The following is a 20,935-nucleotide window of genomic DNA, read 5'->3' on the forward strand; positions in this document are numbered from 1 at the left end:
TTAATTATATACAGTGTACATCATGAAGGTATAACTAATTACTGGTATACCGTAAATATCCTTATATACATCATGAAGGTAAAACTAATTACTGGTATATATACTGTAAATATCCTTATATACATCATGAAGGTAAATTACCAATTACTGGTATACCATAAATATCCTTATATACATGTACATCATGAAGGTAAAACCAATTAATGGTATACTGTAAATATCATTATATACATCATGAAGGTAAAGCTAATTACTGGTATACTGTAAATATCCTTATCTCGTGAACTTTGTAAACCATTTACTGGTATACCGTAAATATCCTTATATTGTGTGAACTTTGTAAACCAATTACTGGTATACCGTAAATATCCTTATATTGTGAACTTTGTAAACCAATTACTGGTAAAATATAAATATCCTCATTTTTGCTTTGGAGGATGGAATAAAATCACAAACAATGGATAGAAAATGAAATAATAGAGAAAAAGTTGAAATGAAAGAGAAAAAAATGAAATGATAATAGTCTGAGAGAAAAAAATAAAATGATATAGAAAAGTGAAATAATATAGAAAATAATAAAAAAAAAAATGAAATACTAATTGTATTAGAGAAAAAAAGGCACAATAGCTATAGTAAGAAAGAAAATAAAGAATTCATTTCATATTTGTACAAAAAATTTGAAAAAAATAAGAATTGCTTAAAACCATTTAAACCATTTAAAAAAACAATATAAAATGTTTTTTTATTGCAGACAGTCCACAAATCCAGTACCTGTAATACAAGGTCTCGGACCATCTTACCGGTATCATGCCCTTATATGGTAGGACTTCACAAGTTTTATGAAACAGATAACGCCATTCACCTGTTGCTGCAGTATGCCACCGGCGGCAAACTGTGGACCTACATTGGTGCTTATCTCCACGCTAACCGAGGCAACACCCGGGACAACGCTCCCGGGCTGGTCACAGATCACGACCAGTTCACTCATGCATATATGGGGCAAAAAATCCATAGCCATGATAACTTGGCGCCTGAGTCAAATAACCTGGTGGCTGGTAAAGAGAAAGATGATACGAATAAAATGTGTAATGATTCTGAATTTGCTGCGCTTCATATGAAATACACTAAAGACAATGAAACATGTGCCTACAGTCATAACAAAACAGACGATTCGTGTGCAGATTCGAAAGTTCTAGAGGCTAAAGTCTAAGGTGTCAGAAGATGAAAAAAACTGTGATAAGAGGACAAGTCCTGCCGATCGGAAAACGAGAACGCACACATTAAGTAGTATTTCTTCCTTGGACAACCAAGATATCGGAGAAACAGACATACAAGACTACAAGTCTTGTGCACTAGACCAGAGAGATTTTCAAATTAGTGATATTTTAGAGAACACCAAGCCTAATTTAGATTGTTTTAGTATAAATAGTGTAGAAAGTAATGAAGGAGTTCAGAGAATGGACAGCAATGCGTCGGATAATCCCGCATTTGAGTGTATTCCCGAGGAGAGTGAGTTGTCACCAAGACACCGGCCTCTTGTTGAGGACGATGTTTTTCCTGGGGGAAAAGTCGAAAATAACCTACAGGATCATGAAACTATACCTGAGAATGATTCAGACATGATTGTGCAAAACGCGAAGAAGTTGATTAAGTCAGTTGAAAGGACATTATCTCTAGTTGATTTCGAAGTTGAGGAAGTGATTTCACCGAAAAAATTGTCAGATTTTGATGTAGACCGTGAAAAAATTAGTTCTAGTGTTAAAGACAGTAATGATTTGTCCTCTGGCACGCCAACATCACAAAACATAAGTGACCTTCAAGACGAAAGGTTGCAAAGTCGAAATTCTGAAAATCTGGCAGATGATTATGATAGTTCGAATGAAACCAGTATATATGACCTCAACAGATCGGGCGAGGACACAAGTGAAGGCGAACCAGCTAAGTCGCTGAGTGATTCTCCGCATAAGCATCTGTCTGACCTTGATTTATTAGAAGATAGTAAGGATAGATCAAGCACATTAGTCAAACCCAATTCAGACCCAGACTTATCCTCAAGACGATATAGTGACCTTGACCGCAAAGAGTCAAGGTCATCAACTTTCACTGAACACTCCTTGACTAGACATCCGACTCCTCCTAAAAAACTTAGTCTGGCCCGCATGAATTCAAAAGATCTTTGCCGGTCAGCATCTATGGAACGAGAGCTGACCTCTCCATTAAAGACCAGACATAGGAATTTATCTGGAGTGTTTCAGCAGCTGGATCTTGCCACTAGTAGTCCAGACCAGGTTCATCTGCCAGAATCTTGTATCCAGCAGTGGGCGGCCGAGATGGTGGTGGCATTGTCAAGACTTCATGCTGAGGGAATTCTTTGCAGGTACATGTACATCTTGTGCTGTAGAAAATTATTTCTTCTTCTGGGTGATAAATAATTATTTTGGATTATGTTTGCAATACATTGAAGAGAAGGAGTTTACTAAGTTAATTAACTGCATATGCTCTGGCTTGCTGACTATACAATTTGTTTACACCTGATGATTCTGGGGGCTATCTGGTGGGGCGAGCCATTTGCAACAAATGTAGATTACTTCTTGGGTTTTATTAGGTCACCTGAGACGAAGTCAGGCATTGTCAGTCGTCCATCGTGCGTCGTCTGTCATAAACAATTTACATTTTCAACTTCTTCTCAATTGCCAACAGGCCCAGTGACCTGATATTTGGTCTGTAGCATACTGGAATGAAGGGCTACAAAGTTTGTTCAACTGGATGACCTTGACCTTCATTCAAGGTCACAGGGGTTAAATATGCTAAAATCTTTAAACAACTTCTTGATAACCAAATGGGCCATGGCCAGAGACCAGATATTAGGTTTATAGCATGCTTGGATGAAGGGCTACAAAGTTGTTCAAATGGATGACCTTGACCTTCATTCAAGATCACAGGGGCCAAATGTGCTAAAATATATCAAAACTTAGTTGACCGTTAAGGCCCATGATGCCATGCATGGGTCTCTTGTTTCCTATAGGGTGAAGTGATTGCTGCATGTATGCAAATACATGTATACATAACAATTATACACATTGGTCTTAAGTTCATATTGTAGGTATTGACATCATAAGTAACTTTTGTCATTAAGTCGATTGCCAAAAATATGAAAATTGTCGTGTTTTTTGTAAATGTAGCGTGAGTGTATTACAGAGGGTAATCTACCTTATATGCAGATAAAAAATGCTGCATGTTACTTCCCGTGAGATATTCTGTAGTCCTAAAAGCGAGGTATATATGTACAGGATATAATGATATTGAAATTATACAAAATTACGAAAAAGTAGATCTTTGATATTTTCTTATGATGACTCCCCGATCTCCTTCCACAGAGATTTGAAGCCTGACAACGTGCTGCTTGGGGAGCGGGGACATGTCCTGTTGACTTACTTTTGTCAGATCAGTACCACAGAGAAAGATGTCGACTTCGAGGCTGTGGACCAACTATATGTTGCCCCTGGTAAGTACTGATAACTCTATATCTCTCACAACAAAGTTAGGGATGGTGTATGTGTGCTGAAAACAATCCAGAGGATATTGCTATACCCCTGACATCAGCAACATCTGTATAGACAGCTTGGCCTAAAGTCTTCATGCCATGATGGTATTGTGTCAATACTAATGAGGATACAGCTTAGCTATTTCACATGTGTGTTACTTGTGACAGGACCATTCCATTGTTACTACATTTGCTGACCTTGACCCAGAGCTTTTTCTGAGGGCTTTTTGGGGCCGTTAATATAAATGGGCCCCATTCCCAATTGAAATTATTTCATATTTAAGCCATATTCCCAAAATTTGTTGTTTACTCCTGAAATAATGTTTCCCAATTCATCAAATTTCTTCCCGAATTGAGACAAATAGGCCCATTCTCAAACCAGTGAGAAAAAGCCCTGTTCGCCGTGATCTTTGATCAAGAACTTAACCTTGGTCACTGCAGTATGTTAATCGTTTGAGATGTAGGGCTTTCATATTCAACGTGTACATGTGTGTTCCTTGTCACCAGACCTTTCCATTGCTTCTATATTTGTGGACCTGCTGACCTAGACTGTGACCTTTGACCTACTTTTGATAAACTTTAACCTTGGCCACAGTACAATTAACTGTGTGAGATAGGACTTTTAGATCTGACATGTTTTCTTTGTCACAAGACCTTTCTATTTGTACTACATTTGCAGACCTGCTGATCTTGACTGTGACCTTTGACCAACTTTAAAAAAAAAAATAAAAAAATCTGAATTACAACCCATTCATGATCAGCAAGATATGGTGTCGTCTAACAACTCTTTTGGTGGAACTTTGTCACATGATCGGTAGAGTGTTTGTGCACTTGCAATAGGTTTTTGCATTTTGATGATTCTCCTTGGTATGATATAACAATGTTAATGATTTCCTTAATAGTTCAGACCTATTTTAATGTTGGAGTGACTGAGGGGCCTATTGTTAGCCTTTAGCTACTGTTGTAGCAGAAAAGCATCTGACACTTGTGTCAAATGCTTTTCTGCTTGTACAGTAGCTGCTTATGAGGTTTACAGTTCAAGTTGTAAGATATTTTCCCTATCTATTGAATTTCCTGAAACATAGGCAAAATATTTGTATAGAATCAATTACTTCCTACATTGGAGAAAGATTCCTAATTTCACATCTTACTTGTGAAATAAGTGTACCAGTATATAACTCCATCCATCTTGCTTTTAGTTAGAAATGAAAAAATCTAAGCAATTCACACCATGATTTTGTGTAGATAATTGTATTTTTTTTTTTTTTTTGTCATTTGGTCAATTCTCTCTCCTGAAGACAGGAGAAGATGTCAAGTTAGCAATTATTGATAATATATGTCAGATTTATTGTCTGTTAAAGCTTGCAGCAACTTGAAGCGATTCTTTTGATTGGCTGATTAAAGTCTGTACGAGATAAAAGGTGCACAAACTTTAAAGTTTTTCCCATAGAAAAGATTTAAGTGTCACATTTTGCCCATAATCTGACATTCATCCCTGCAATGTTTTAACATGACAATGTCAAGACTGATTGTTGGATTCTTTTTTACACAGAGGTGAGAAGTATATGTGGTTACACTGATGTCTGTGACTGGTGGAGTCTAGGAGCCCTTCTCTACGAGCTTCTTACTGGACGTGTAAGTATAGTCATCGGTAACAACCAGCTGTCAACCACAATTACTTTTTCTGCTCATTATTCGCAAACCAAAACAAAAAAGAATTGTTTTGCCATCATAAAGTTTTATCTTTTTCAGCACATCAGAGATAATAATAAGCCAGTCTACATGTGTGTGCAAAATATGGTTCAGATTTTTAGCCCACCATCATCAGATGGTGGGCTATTCAAATCGCCCTGCGTCCGTGGTCCGTGGTCCGTCCGTCCCTCCGTCCCTCCGTCCGTAAACAATTCTTGTTATCGCTATTTCTCAGAAAGTACTGAAGGGATCTTTCTCAAATTTCATATGAAGGTTCCCCTTGGTGCCTAGTTATGCATATTGCGTTTTGAGACCAATCCGAAAACAACATGGCCGACAGGCAGCCATCTTGGATTTTGACAATTGAAGTTTGTTATTGCTATTTCTGAGAAAGTACTGAAGGGATCTTTCTCAAATTTCATATGTAGGTTCCCCTTGGTGCCTAGTTATGCATATTGCGATTTGAGACCAATCGGAAAACAACATGGCCGACAGGCAGCCATCTTGGATTTTGACAATTGAAGTTTGTTATCACTATTTCTGAGAAAGTACTGAATGGATCTTTCTGAAATTTCAGATGTAGGTTCCCCTTGGTGCCTAGTTATGCATATTGCGTTTTGAGACCAATCCGAAAACAACATGGCCGACAGGCAGCCATCTTGGATTTTGACAATTGAAGTTTGTTATAGCTATTTCTGAGAAAGTACTGAAGGGATCTTTCTCAAATTTCATATGAAGGTACCCCTTGGTGCCTAGTTATGCATTTTGCGTTTTGAGACCAATCTGAAAACAACATGGCCGACAGGCAGCCATCTTGGATTTTGACAATTGAAGTTTGTTATCACTATTTCTGAGAAAGTATATAAGGGATCTTTCTCAAATTTCATATATAAGTTTCCCTTGGTGCCTAGTTATGCATATTGCGTTTTGAGACCAATCTGAAAACAACATGGCCGACAGGCAGCCATCTTGGGATCTTTCTCAAATTTCATATGGAGGTTCCCCTTGGTGCCTCGTTATGCTTATTGCATTTTGAGATCAATTGGAAAACAATATGGCCGACAGACCGCCATCTTGGATTTTGACAATTGAAGTTTGTTATCTCTATTTCTCAAAGTACTGAATGGATCTTTCTCAAATTTCATAAGTAGGTTCCCCTTGGTCCCTTGTATTGCATTTTTGGACCAGTCTGTCCTGAAAACAACCTGGCAAACAAACAGCCATTATCGTTAAATCTCAAATTTCTTATATAGCTAGGATTCCCTTGTTTGAAAAGTACTGGAGGGATGTCTCAATTTGCACAGATTAGTAAAATGAAGGGAAAAGTAGAGAAAAGATCAATCTGACATGGAACCTATGAAGATCATTCAATGGTGGGCGCCAAGATCCCTCTGGGATCTCTTGTTTAAATTCGAAGTCACTCTGGCAGTTTCGTTTTTGAAATATATGTGTGCAAATGTCCATAAGCTATGTAAATAACATTGATATAGTCTTGTAAAATTCCAATCAGCTCAAAGATCTAGGAGACAACAGTATGTCTTAACACAGAAACCAGCAGCAACTGTAATTAAATTTATTTTCAGTTGTAAGATTTTTTTTTTTTTTTTTCGTATTTTAGAGTTTATTGAGCTGTCATCCAGGAGGAATCACTTCACATACACAACTTTACGTACCAGAGAGTTTGTCTACCGAGGGAAGGGGTCTCCTCCAACAGGTACGTCATACACAAATCTATAATATACAGAGTTTGTCTACCGAGGGAAGGGGTCTCCTCCAACAGGCCTAGGTACGTCATACACAAATCTATAATATACAGAGTTTGTCTACCGAGGGACGGAGTCTCCTCCAACAGGTACGTCATACACAAATCTATACAGGGTACGTCTACCGAGGGAAGGGGTCTCCTCCAACAGGTACGTCATACACAAATCTATAATATACAGAGTTTGTCTACCGAGGGACGGAGTCTCCTCCAACAGGTACGTCATACACAAATCTATAATATACAGAGTGTGTCTACCTTGGGAAGGGGTCTCCTCCAACAGGTACGTCATACACAAATCTATAATATACAGAGTAAGTCTACCGAGGGAAGGGGTCTCCTCCAACAGGTACGTCATACACAAATCTATACAGGGTACGTCTACCGAGGGAAGGGGTCTCCTCCAACAGGTACGTCATACACAAATCTATAATATACAGAGTTTGTCTACCGAGGGACGGAGTCTCCTCCAACAGGTACGTCATACACAAATCTATAATATACAGAGTGTGTCTACCTAGGGAAGGGGTCTCCTCCAACAGGTACGTCATACACAAATCTATAATATACAGAGTGTGTCTACCGAGGGAAGGGGTCTCCTCCAACAGGTACGTCATACACAAATCTATAATATACAGAGTGTGTCTACCGAGGGAAGGGGTCTCCTCCAACAGGTACGTCATACACAAATCTATAATATACAGAGTAAGTCTACCGAGGGAAGGGGTCTCCTCCAACAGGTACGTCATACACAAATCTATAATATACAGAGTTTGTCTACCGAGGGAAGGGGTCTCCTCCAACAGGTACGTCATACACAAATCTATAATATACAGAGTGTGTCTACCGAGGGAAGGGGTCTCCTCCAACAGGTACGTCATACACAAATCTATAATATACAGAGTAAGTCTACCGAGGGAAGGGGTCTCCTCCAACAAATACGTCATACACAAATCTATAATATGGTCAATGCATCAAAATCCTACCCTCATACATGCACAGCTCCACAAGCAGTTTTGTTTTTGTCATTTAAAAAAAGAAAGACTTAAATGTCTCTGACAATATGCAAGAGATTTCAGTATTGTCTCTGACAATATGCAAGAGATTTCAGTATTGTCGAGGAAGCATATACACCATATCGTTGCCTGCTCCTGGTGTAGAAAATACTGTAGCCGTGGAATATTTCATAGATTTTGATCAGAATCGGGTAAAAAATCCAAATATTTTATAAGCTAATCAAAAATGTAGTGGAAAAAAAAATACTGAAATAAAAAAGGACTGGCACTTTTGTTGAAATGTATTGATTGGAAAGCCATTGTACCCTGTCATTCAAACCATCCAGCTTATCTCACTAAACATGTACTTTGAGGCTAGTATGTGTTTTTATTTTTTATGGTTGTCTGGCTCCATTTGCATTATAATATGAGACTCGTATTTTAATTATGCATACCGCGACTGACACCAGCCTTTCAACAATGAATATTGATGACCATAGATTAGATATCTCTGTGTGATATTATCTAGATTTTTAAATATCGGTTGAAATGGATTTAAATTCAGTTTTTATCACAGCTGTAAAAAGATCAGAGGTGATCAGTGCTACATAATTCAGCAGCACTTAGTATGTATCTAATAAATATTTAAAGAAATTTAATCAATATTTAAATAGACCAGTATCAACACTGAAGGAAACTCAACAGATCCACATGTACTTTTTTCATATTTAAAGAAACATAATTATTGATTTATCAAGGTAGGTCTCATATCTTAACATTTGTGTCCTTTAATGGTAGGGGTTTTTTGTCCGTCTGGCCAGCTAACCATTTGTCTGGGTTTTTAGCCCACCATCATCAGATGGTGGGCTATTCAAATCGCCCTGCGTCCGTGGTCCGTGGTCCGTGGTCCGTCCGTCCCTCCGTCCGTAAACAATTCTTGTTATCGCTATTTCTCAGAAAGTGCTGAAGGGATATTTCTCAAATTTCATATATAGGTTCCCCTTGGTTCCTAGTTATGCATATTGCATTTTGAGAGCAATCGGAAAACAACATGGCCGACAGGCAGCCATCTTGGATTTTGACAATTGAAGTTTGTTATCGCTATTTCTCAGAAAGTGCTGAAAGGATCTTTCTCAAATTTCATATATAGGTTCCCCTTGGTATCTAGTTATGCATATTGCATTTTGAGGCCAATCAGAAAACAACATGGCCCACAGGCAGCCATCTTGGATTTTGACAATTGAAGTTTGTTATCGCTATTTCTCAGAAAGTAATGAAGGGATCTTTCTCAAATTTCATATGTAGGTTCCCCTCGGTGCCTAGTTATGCATATTGCATTTTGAGACCAATCGGAAAACAACATGGCCGACAGGCAGCCATCTTGTATTTTGACAATTGGAGTTTGTTATCGCTATTTCTCAGAAAGTGCTGAAGGGATCTTTCTCAAATTTTCATAAATAGGTTCCCCTCGGTGCCTAGTTATGCATATTGCATTTTGAGACCAATCGGAAAACAACATGGCCGACAGGCAGCCATCTTGGATTTTGACAATTGAAGTTTGTTATTGCTATTTCTCAGAAAGTGCTGAAGGGATCTTTCTAAAATTTCATATGTAGGTTCCCCTCGGTATCTAGTTATGCATATTGCATTTTGTGACCTATCGGAAATTAACATGGCCGACAGGCAGCCATCTTGGATTTTGACAATTGAAGTTTGTTATCATTATTTCTCAGAAAGTGCTGAAGGGATATTTCTCAAATTTCATATATAAATTCCCCTATGTGCCTTGTTATGCATATTGCATTTTGAGGCCAATCGGAAAACAACATGGCCGACAGGCAGCCATCTTGGATTTTGATAATTGAAGTTTGTAATCGCTATTTCTGAGAAAGTACTGAAAGGATCTTTTTTCAAATTTCATATGTAGGTTCCCCTCAGTGCCTCGTTATGCATATTGCATTTTGGGACCTATCGGAAAACAACATGGCCGACAGGCAGCCATCTTGGATTTTGACAATTGAAGTTTGTTATCGCTATTTCTCAGAAAGTACTAAAGGGATCTTTCTCAAATTTCATATGTAGGTTCCCCTCGGTATCTTGTTATGCATATTGCATTTTGAGACCTATCGGAAAACAACATGGCCGACAGGCAGCCATCTTGGATTTTGACAATTGAAGTTTGTTATCATTATTTCTCAGAAAGTGCTGAAGGGATCTTTCTCAAATTTCATAAGTAGATTCCCCTCGGTGCCTAGTTATGCATATTGCATTTTGAGACCAATCGGAAAACAACATGGCCAAAAGGCAGCCATCTTGGATTTTGACAATTGAAGTTTGTTATCGCTATTCCCCAGAAAGTACTGAATGGATCTTTCTCAAACTTTTTTGTAGGTTCCCCTTGGTCTGTAGTTATGCATATTACATCTTGGGACCAATAGGAAAACAACATGGCCGACAGGCAGCTATCTTGGATTTTGACAATTGAAGTTTGTTATTGCTATTTTACAGAAGGTACTGAAAGGATCTTTCTCAAATTTCATATGTAGGTTCCCCTTGGTCCCTGGTATTGCATTTTGAGACCGATCTTTCTCAAATTTCATATGTAGGTTCCCCTTGGTCCCTGGTATTGCATTTTGGGACCAATCCGAAAACAACATGGCCGACAGACAGCCATTATCGCTAAATCTTAAATTTTATATATAGGTTCCCCTTGTTTGAATAGTACTAGAGGGCTGTTTCTGAATTTAAACAGATTAGTTACACTTAGAGGAAGAGAAAAGTAGAGAAAAGATCAATCTGACATGGAACCTATAAAGATCATTCAATGGTGGGCGCCAAGATCCCTCTGGGATCTCTTGTTTTTTTTATCTTGTCTCTTCGAATTAGAAGAGGGAGAGCAAATGATCCCCTCCCAGAGTCCAATTTAAAAAAGTTTGGTGTAGGTGTTGAAAGGAATTAACATATCACTTTATAATTGTAGAAGGGTACTGATATTTGACAGAAGAGTCCCTTTGGGGTTAGACTGTCATATCTTGGAGTTGAACTGAAAGTTTTTCGAAAAATAAAGTGCTTTTTTACTTGTTTTGGACTTTGAATTTTTATGTGAACAAAAGCTGTAAGCTTTTTAGCCCACCATCATCAGATGGTCCAAAATTTTATTTTCAGGAATCCTTAGCATACTGCTATCGATATAGATGAAAATATTTACTTAAAAGTTCCCAAATATATAATAGATTGTCCACAATTACCTACAATGTATCTGTTTTAACATCTATATTTTTTTACAAATGATAATTTGTCACACAAACAATGATATTGATTTATCACCTATTTACGCGATGTGTTATGCAAAAACAGAATTTGTTGCGTATCAACCTCCAAACAATCAGTGAAGACAACTACAAATTTAATGACATAGACTTGGGTTAAAGATGACGTGGGAAAGATTTCCCTTCATCATGGTGGGTACATGTATTACCAGTCCTGCTCTGATGTCATTAAAACTGTCACTCTGAATTTAAAGCTTGAAAAATAGCAAAACTAATATTACTGTGAATTTCAAGTAATCTGTGTGTACACATATTGTATATGACATTTTGTCTAAAGAAAATATAAGTCAGTGAAAAGGAAATATCCAGATATTAAATTATAAAAAATATAATTCATATTATATTGTATTATTTTCAACCAATATATATACATGTATGTATACATATAAAATTTTGTATTATTTTCAACCAATATATATAGTATTTTAAAACCTTTGATATAATTTTGTGTTATTAAGAGTATAAAAATACTGAAATAATGCCTAGGTTTTTTGTGAGGGTGCATTTCTAATATCAATTTTCTTTCATTATTTTCAGCTATTGTGTTACAATCCACGTGAGCGTCTTGGAGCTGGGATCAATGGCGCGGAGGAAATAAAGGCACATCCTTTTTTCAATGGAGTGAACTGGAATGCTCTGGAGAATTTGTGTACATGAAAAAAAAAATCCACTGGAAGCCTGAAACATTGACATGCTAAATGTATGATCCAAATGCAATTGCTGGTTACACAATCCAGTTACATTTGCTGGACACACAATCCAGTCACATTTGCTGGACACACAATCCAGTCACATTTGCTGGACACACAATCCAGTCACATTTGCTGGACACACAATTTTTAGTCACATTTAAAAATGAATTATGCTGGATACACAATTGAAATCAAGTCACATCTACTCGACATACAACCTAGTCACATTTGCTGGACACACAATTAAAATACAGTCACATTTGCAGGACACACAATTAAAATGCAGTCACATTTGCAGGACACACAATTAAAATGCAGTCACATTTGCAGGACACACAATTAAAATGCAGTCACATTTGCTGGACATACAACCTAGTCACATTTGCTGGACACACAATTAAAATGCAGTCACATTTGCTGCACACACAATTAAAATGCAGTAACATTTGCTGCACACACAATTAAAATCCAGTCACATTTGCTGCACACACAATTAAAATCCGGTCACATTTGCTGCACACACAATTAAAATGCAGTCACATTTGCTAGATATACAATCTAGTCACATTTGCTGGACACACAATTAAAATCCAGTCACATTTGCTGGACACACAATTAAAATCCAGTCACATTTGCTCGACAAACAATTTAAATCTGGTCACAATTGCTCGACACACAATAAATATTCAGTCAATCTGCTGGATACAATTTAAACATTGAACAATAAGTACAGTTTGCTTGACTTATCAAACTCAAGGATAACAAACTTTCATACTAGATTTTCAGAAATTTAAATCTAGATGTGAATACAACATTACTGCTGTCAAAAGTGCATTATTTTCATGAACACAGACCTAAACAACTGCCCATTGCAATGTCATCACGATGGCATCATTTAACTGTAGATAGCCTTCTCCACATAAAACTCAATTAATTCCAGGAGAAAAAGTATCCCAGCACAGTTTTAACTAAGCTACTTAATTCCAATATGCCTACTCATATGACTTTTAAAATTGGTTGATCCACAACTAGCTATTGTAGTTGTAGGAAAAAGTATGGATAGATTCGGATCAAGGGTGATCCACTGATCATGACTCATTTGAACATTTTTTAACATTTTATAAACACAAAAAATGAAAATGCATATACAGTGTATTTTCTTGGTGAACCAGTCTTTATTTAATATTTTACCACAATAGGTGGGTTTTATTCAACTCCCAAGCCATGAAATAATCATAACAACTTTTGAATAAATTAAGTTTATACCACACGTTGAATTAACTCTTAATGCGTTTTGATTGGATGACACACTGACCTTCGACCTGGACTAATTTTTAATCACATGGTTCAATGCATTTTGTTTGGCTCACTCTTGAAGGCTGCTTCAAATAGTCCCGGATGTGATAATGCACAAGTATTAGTTTGCAGTAGTTTTTTGTCATATTTTTTAAATATATATATATAGACGTCGATCTATCAATTCATTGCTTTGAAAAGAATAAACTTGCTTAGCTTTTGTTCTGATTTGTAAGAAATTGTGATATTTCCATACATTTCCAAATTCGACAGTTGTGCATATTAATTACCGGCATTGCATGTTTGGTCATATCCTTACACCCCAACTGATACTAAGTAATGTGGAAAGAACACACGTTAATACAAAACAGGTAAATGCATCCTCAGAATAGCTTTTCTATTGTGGTAACTTCGGAGTGGGGAGGAGCTAATGTCAGATCGAGATCAGTGGGTTATCTGAGTACGGAACTTCGCGTTAAGTACAGAACTATCACATGGTTCAATGCATGTATTTGTATTTATACAAGACATGTAGATTTGTGTTTTTGTATATGCATGTACGAAATTAAGATTTAATATCAATCCTCAAACTAAGTCACAATTTGTTAAATTTTAACAATGACAATACATATGTACTTTTATGTTGGTAATGATATATTTAAATTATATAAAAGACATTGTTGTATATAAGAAACTACAAATGTATCAATATGAGATGAGATAACACATGGAAGGTTGCCTGATTAAGTTATTTACAGTACTATATTCTGTTTGATATTTTTGAAAAACTATCTGTCCAGAGTCTGTTTTTACTGGTTAGCTTCTTGTTTTTACTGGTTGGCAGGCTTGTTTTTCTCGCTCACCTGGTCCGAAGGACCAAGGTGAGCTTATGCCATACCGTGGCGTCTGGCGTCTGTTGTCCGTATAATATTCAAAATTATACAAAAGGTTGGAGTTCCCCACAACATAATCATACATCAACATATAAAGCTATTAGCAAATGGAACATAAACGTTATTTCGATGTTTGCTCAAATAAACCAGGTGAGCGATACAAGCCCTCTGGACCTCTTGTTTTACTGGTTGGCCAGCTTCTTTTTTTAACTGGTTGGCCGGCTTCTTGTTTTTACTGGTTGGCTTCTTGCAAAGAAAAAAAAAATCAGGTATGAGCAAATTAAGGTACCAGTAGACTTGCTCAAGTCCCAGGATTTTCTATGGCAAGGAATCAATTTGATTAAAGAGGTACAGTTATTATAAAGTAATTTAGAAGTCAGTTAGAAATGTATTGTGATATTAACAAATGGAGACTGGCCATATGTTTGTGTGTAGTTATTAAATGGTGTATACGTGCCTTTGTGTCAATACACTGATTAATTAGTCAGTAATGTTTTAGCTGATGAGATATTTAATTGAGGTTATTAATTAATACATGAGAGATGACTATAAAACAAATCATTGATGAATGAAAACACTATTGATATATTATAAATGCGTGTACTTATCTTAATCTCCACATTCATTCATTTTTGAAGTGATCTGTCTTAAAATAAAGAGATTCTTTCTAAAGATTCTGCTAAATAATTCGGCTGATAAAATATAAGAGTATTTTGACATCAGCCTTTACACTTACAACATTTGGTTTTATCTTCACTCATATCACAGCTTGTAAAGTTATAAAGACATGTTTTTACAGGTAGGTCATCTGAAACGAAGTCTTGGGTGACCAATTGCAGTTGCCTTGTCCATCCTATATTATCCACTTAAAAAAATTATAGAAGCGCAAGCCATTGTATTGGACCAATGGCAAGCATGGATGAAGGACTACCAAATGTGTTCAAATAAATGACCCTTAACATGAAATTTCAAGGTCACAGGCTTGAAATAGGTTAAAAACTATAAGCATCATCTTCTCAATAATAAAATAGTGCAGAATTATGATAAATGGCTACAAAATTTGTTCAAACGAATAACTTTGACCTACTTTTAAGGTCACAGGGGTCATATATGTAAAAATCTTTAAAACAGTATTTTCTCAATTACCAAGAGGCCCATGGGCATGATTTTGGCCAAAAGCATGCTGGTTTGAACAACCTTGATATACTTTCAAGGTCAAGTGGGCTATGTTAAATCTTATTCCAAAAACAAAGCATCGATCAGAACTGCAGTGATTCTTAAGGCCCATGGGCCTCTTGTTTAGCTGCAGTTTTCATGAAATAAATGGACTGAATATATGGTTTGAGACTTGTTTTGGTCCTCAAAGCTGTCAAAATTCAAAACCTTCCAGAAACAAGAATTCAAAAAATCATTGTTTCTTTTATTTTGAAAATCTCTGCTATACAATTCAACACAATTGCTCTAGTATAGTAATTATTCTATGGGTTCATTATGGAAAACACTTTAAAATAACTAAATATTCAAATATATGCATATTTTGGCATGATATTATATTATTTGAATATTCAAATTTTGTAAATGTATGTACCCTATAGATACCATTATAGTCAACAACATGCTGGTATGATAATGACTTATGATCCTATTGTATCAAAGGTATGTAGTATTCAACATTTTAAAATGAAATTAAATAACATAAACTTTTAAATGATGGAATTTCAGGCCAAAATTAACCCAAACCATATAATCCTCTACAATTATTTTGGTTTTTTAATCGATAGATAGCTACTGTATTTTATTTTAGTTGATACTTTTAACATATTATTTAATTATCACTAAAGGTTATTAATTTTTTTTTTATGTAATTGTATGAATTTCAAACATTTTCAAACACTTAATAATTTTGTCAAAGATTTGTTGTTGTACAATTGCTAGCACTTGTTGATCATCAGCCCACCTATATACAAAATATATACGAAACATATTGATGTAATTGAATATTGTCTCAATTAGATATTATTGTATTTTATTATAATCATATCATATTTTACTTTGTAACAGTATTGCCCTGGACAAAGTATTATCCTGATCTAATGGATGTGTTTCAAAACCGAGGACATTTCATTTACACTAGTTGCAATATCTATATATAAAAATGTATCTGGTTTTCGACAAGGAAGGGGAAAATGTTGATGACTTGTTGACTAAATAAGTAATTAATGATAACATACTATTCTTTCAAATGTAAAAGCTCAGATTTTCCATATGTATTTTTTCAATGCTGTGAGTTCCTCATTAAAATGGTATTATTGATATAAAAGTGAATTAAATTCCTTGGGAATGGGGAGTGTTTTATCTGTTGTAATATGTATGGTCAATTGAAGTATTGTTTTATGTAAACAAATCTGGTGCAATATACACTTTATATGTCGTAGCCCAAGAATCCTCTGGCCCTAACACCATGTCTGGTGTAACCCGAGTTTCCTCTGGCCCTGACACCATGTCTGGTGTAGCCCGAATTTCCTCTGGTTCTGACACCATGTCTGGTGTCAGGGCCAGAGGAAACTTGGGCTATATTTGTCTGTGCGTATGGCTACTAATTGAGAAGAATAAAACTCAAATCCTACAATGTTATATTTGTTGTCTTTGACTGTTACGCTAAACTTTTAAGGTCACACTATCGCCCATTTGGCCTAAATGTTACGACTGACCATATAAGAGTGCTTTGTCCCACTTCGAATAAACAGTCGTTCTGTGAGGAAAAACACAACTGGGTAGAAATTTCCTTCATTCAATAGTAGTATTCCAACTTTCACGGTTTTATATGAATGGGAAAGTAATACAATTCTCTGTGCCGACACTTGTTCGTTTGATATCGCTGTTTTATCATACTATGCTATTTACATCTGTATGGGGAGTCATGCTTCCTGTAACTGAATTTATATCTAGGTCACCTGAGACAAATGAATGACATTGACCTACTTTCAAGGTCACGGATATCAAATATGTCCAAATCTTTAAACGACTACTCAATAACCAAGTGACCCAGAGTAATTCTATTGAGTAGGATGCTGGGATGAAGAGCTACTGAACTTGTTCATTTTAATGACCTTCAACTGCTTTCAATGTCACAGGGGTCACTTGCGTTAAATTTTAAAACAACTTCTTCTCAACAACCAAGAGGCCTATAGCAATGATATTGGGCCCGTTTCATTGGTGGGATGAAAAACTAACAAAGGTGTTCAAATGAATAACCTTTATGTACTTTCAAGGTCACAAAAGCATCAACTCTTTGTATTTCAGACTCGGTTGACTGTTAAGACTTATTTTCCTCTTGTTTCATTTCTTTCGGTGTCTCCTTACTCTTGGTGTTGAATATGGCGCTCGCTTGCTAGTTCCTCTGCCCCACCCTTAGTGGTCAGTTAAGTTGATATCGTCCCCATAAGGATATTTAACGAGTACTTCCTGACGGCGTCAACTTTCAATGATTTCTTAGCCACAAGAATACTGACATTTGGCGAGTAGCATGCTGTATAACGTGCCAATTTGTTAAAAAAAAAAAACAACTTTAGTAACAATTGGGCCGTACTTGACGTATTTGGCACGCTATATCCTGTAAAATAATTGTATTTGTTACAAAAAATAAAAAAATAAAAAGTTTGATTTCACCACACTACGCTTAGTGCAATCAACCATGTGTACCCGGAGCGTTGTGTAAAGCAATTGTGGGTATCCAACGATGTGATTTATTCTAATTAGATGGTCCTTAATTCTGTGAAAATTAAAAGTAAACACAAATGATTCCTAAAAAAATGTTAAAAATTGCCTAATAATAATTAATATCATTATCATTATCGTTTAGATGTGTTCGAATCTCGAATGGCTATATGTATTCCTTCCTTCGATAAATTTTCTTTGATGTACTCGTTCAATCGCAACATCTTGGGGAAATTTCCGGCAACACTAGATTTCCGAGTGTTGCCGGAAATTTCCCCGAGATGCGATTGGTTGAGATTGACACATCTGCAACCGGTTGGACAATTCGTAAATAGAACTAAAATTTACAATACAGTCTAAAAATAACTTCATTATATGTTTAAAGTGTGATCCGTTTTAGAGTTAGGTAATTATGATTACGACAGCTGGTGCACGTGGACTCCACGCACGTGACAAATGTTAACACGAATCCCCAAACTACTGCATATATTTTATTGAGTGAAAAACGAACGTCCGAAAGAATCACGTTATCGTTCGGCTATCTCCGATCAGAGACCTATATACTAGTATATAGGTCTCTGCTCCGATCAAACATCGAGTGTTTATTAGTGAACGTTTCAAATTTACAATATTCGTCAACTTTTCCACAAAACAGTGTTTTACATGTAATAGGCACTTGCACCTTCCACTACAGATTTAGAGTAAAATTACATTAAACAACCGCTTTGTCCACAGGGCCACGTCACTAGCGTATCGTTTTGTAAACACATAATATGTCTACCCTACGACTCATAACCTGTTATGCGTCGTAGGGTAGACATGTTAAGTGTTTACAAAACGATACGATAGTGACGTGGCCCTGTGCTATGTCCTTCTAGGACTCGCCAGTGATGGCAAGAGCTTAGTAGACTCGAAGAAGCTAAATATAGACCGAAAGATATGTCGAAATGTGGATGAGTCGGTACATAAGTCGCATAATTCATAGATTTCAATATTGGATTTAAATGTATATTATCCACCCTGAAACAATCTAAATGATTAGAAATTAAAATATAGATCTGCAACATAGATGTTTGTCTCGGTATTGTACTCTCCTGAATGTCTGATACTTGGTTTATTTTGGTTTGGTTTGGATTATTTTGTGTAACGTCCTATTAACAGCCAGGATCATTTAAGGACGTGTCAGGTTTTGGAGGTGGAGGAGAAGCCGGAGAAAAACCATCGGCCTATGATCTGTACCAGGCAACTGCCCCGCCTGAGTCCCAGAGGTGGAGGGCTAGTGATAAAGTGTCGGGGAAACCTCACCACTTGGCTTTCAAAATAAATAAATAAACAAAAGTTTTTATGGAAGTGATGTTTTCAGAATAAATTGACATTCGGAAAGGACTGCATTTAAATTCATTTGACAAATTTTCCTTATGCTCGATAAGTATTTCTCTCTCTCTATTTCTGTATACATGTGCATGTATTTGAACTATACAACATTCGAAACATTCGAAACCCCCCGCCCCCGCTTATCGAAAATCTTATCCCCGAAAGATTGCAAAATTTGCTATAATCATTTCATTTTCCGAAATTTTGGCCCCAGACCCCTCGCCGAAATTCGGCTCGGGCCTACGGCGCTCGCATTACCACTAAACTACTGGACCACCCCCTTTTCAAATTCCTGGATCCGCGCCTGGGATCGATACTTTGTATATATATATATACATTGCCATGAACTACAGTGTATGTACTGGCAGTATCTCGTACGTTTATTACCTGTAGGATTCGCTGATGAGTTCGTGAACGATGCCTGCAATTTCGTATCTTGCTTTCTTCGGGATTTTTCTTTTAGCGGGTAAGTCATTTTCTATGAAGCAGTATCGATATAGGATTGAATCATCAAAGCCTAGGTTAGCTAAATTGTCTGTATGTTGATTACGTATCAAAATATATGAGATATGTGGACAGGAGCGACAATTTTGAAAGCAACTATATTGTACCATTTATATTGCCAGGGTGAGATGGAATTCAAAATCACCCACTATTTCATTGTCATTTCCCATAACAATTTCTTTCTATTATATGTGCTGTGGATGAGTAATGCGCACATTCATATCGATTCCGGTAAAAAAAATATTAAAAAAATAATATATATATATAGACTCTATATATATATATATAACCTTGAAAGGGCTGTACAGAACAGAATATACTATTTCTAATTCCATGTAACTATTCATTATGTAAGTAAAAAGTCTTTAATATATATATATTTCACAAATACAACGGTGGTCGGATTAAGCTGTGGTATCGCAATGGCACTTGCCTTTTACCTAGGCAGCAGTAGGCCTAGGGTTCGATTCCCCGACCGGACGTGAAAAGATAGGGGGTTACCTACTCCGACGTACTCCAACAGCGAGAGCCATGATGTAATTCCATTCGGGGGCCAACAAAGATTGATTACTGGCTGATATAGCTTGTTTCGTCGATATTGTTAAAGTTTATATATACATTTGTCCCCTGACTATTTCATGTAACAAAAACATGGCGTATAAACGTAATGGGAATCGTGTAACATCAACTGCAATCACTCTTAAATTGTCTGTTGCCTCTCGTCAACAGATATATAGCAACCTCTTGATACATATCAAACTTGGTAGAGTGAGATTTTAGGGATTGTCAGTATCGCCTTTTCAAAAATGAGTTATAGGTCCCTAGTTGGTTGAGATATGTAGCGTTAGTACCAGAAATGTACATTAGATATTCTCGGAATGACAGTTCCTAGAAATCTCCTGAGCACACCTAGGAATTATGGTTTTTACAATGTAAGTCGTTGTTCGGATACATCATGAATATTAATTCCTTGACGTCCTGGAAATAAAGAATAAATAAATAAATAAATAAAAAAATTAAAATGAATGAAATAGAAAAAAAATAAGAAAAAATAAATAAATAAACTAAAAAATAAAAATAAAATACAAACAACAACAATGTAATTATATATTAAAATGAATTCTGAACCGCAGTGTC

At 36.3% G+C, this 20,935-nt stretch overlaps 1 protein-coding gene across 1 annotated transcript in view; it reads left to right on the forward strand.

Annotated features, from left to right (window-relative positions):
- The window catches only part of LOC117322978 (ribosomal protein S6 kinase delta-1-like), a 34,067-nt gene extending 20,857 nt beyond the window's left edge, over positions 1-13,210 (forward strand). Inside the window, 6 exon segments of the mRNA XM_033877950.1 lie at positions 752-1,204; positions 1,206-2,377; positions 3,378-3,505; positions 5,097-5,179; positions 6,855-6,950; positions 11,860-13,210. Coding sequence (XP_033733841.1) covers positions 752-1,204; positions 1,206-2,377; positions 3,378-3,505; positions 5,097-5,179; positions 6,855-6,950; positions 11,860-11,979 — 2,052 coding nt within the window. The 3' untranslated portion in view covers positions 11,980-13,210.
- Positions 13,211-20,935: the final 7,725 nt, after the last annotated feature.

This window comes from Pecten maximus, chromosome 3 (genome assembly GCF_902652985.1).
Source record: "Pecten maximus chromosome 3, xPecMax1.1, whole genome shotgun sequence".
Classification (NCBI taxonomy): Eukaryota; Metazoa; Mollusca; class Bivalvia; order Pectinida; family Pectinidae; genus Pecten; species Pecten maximus.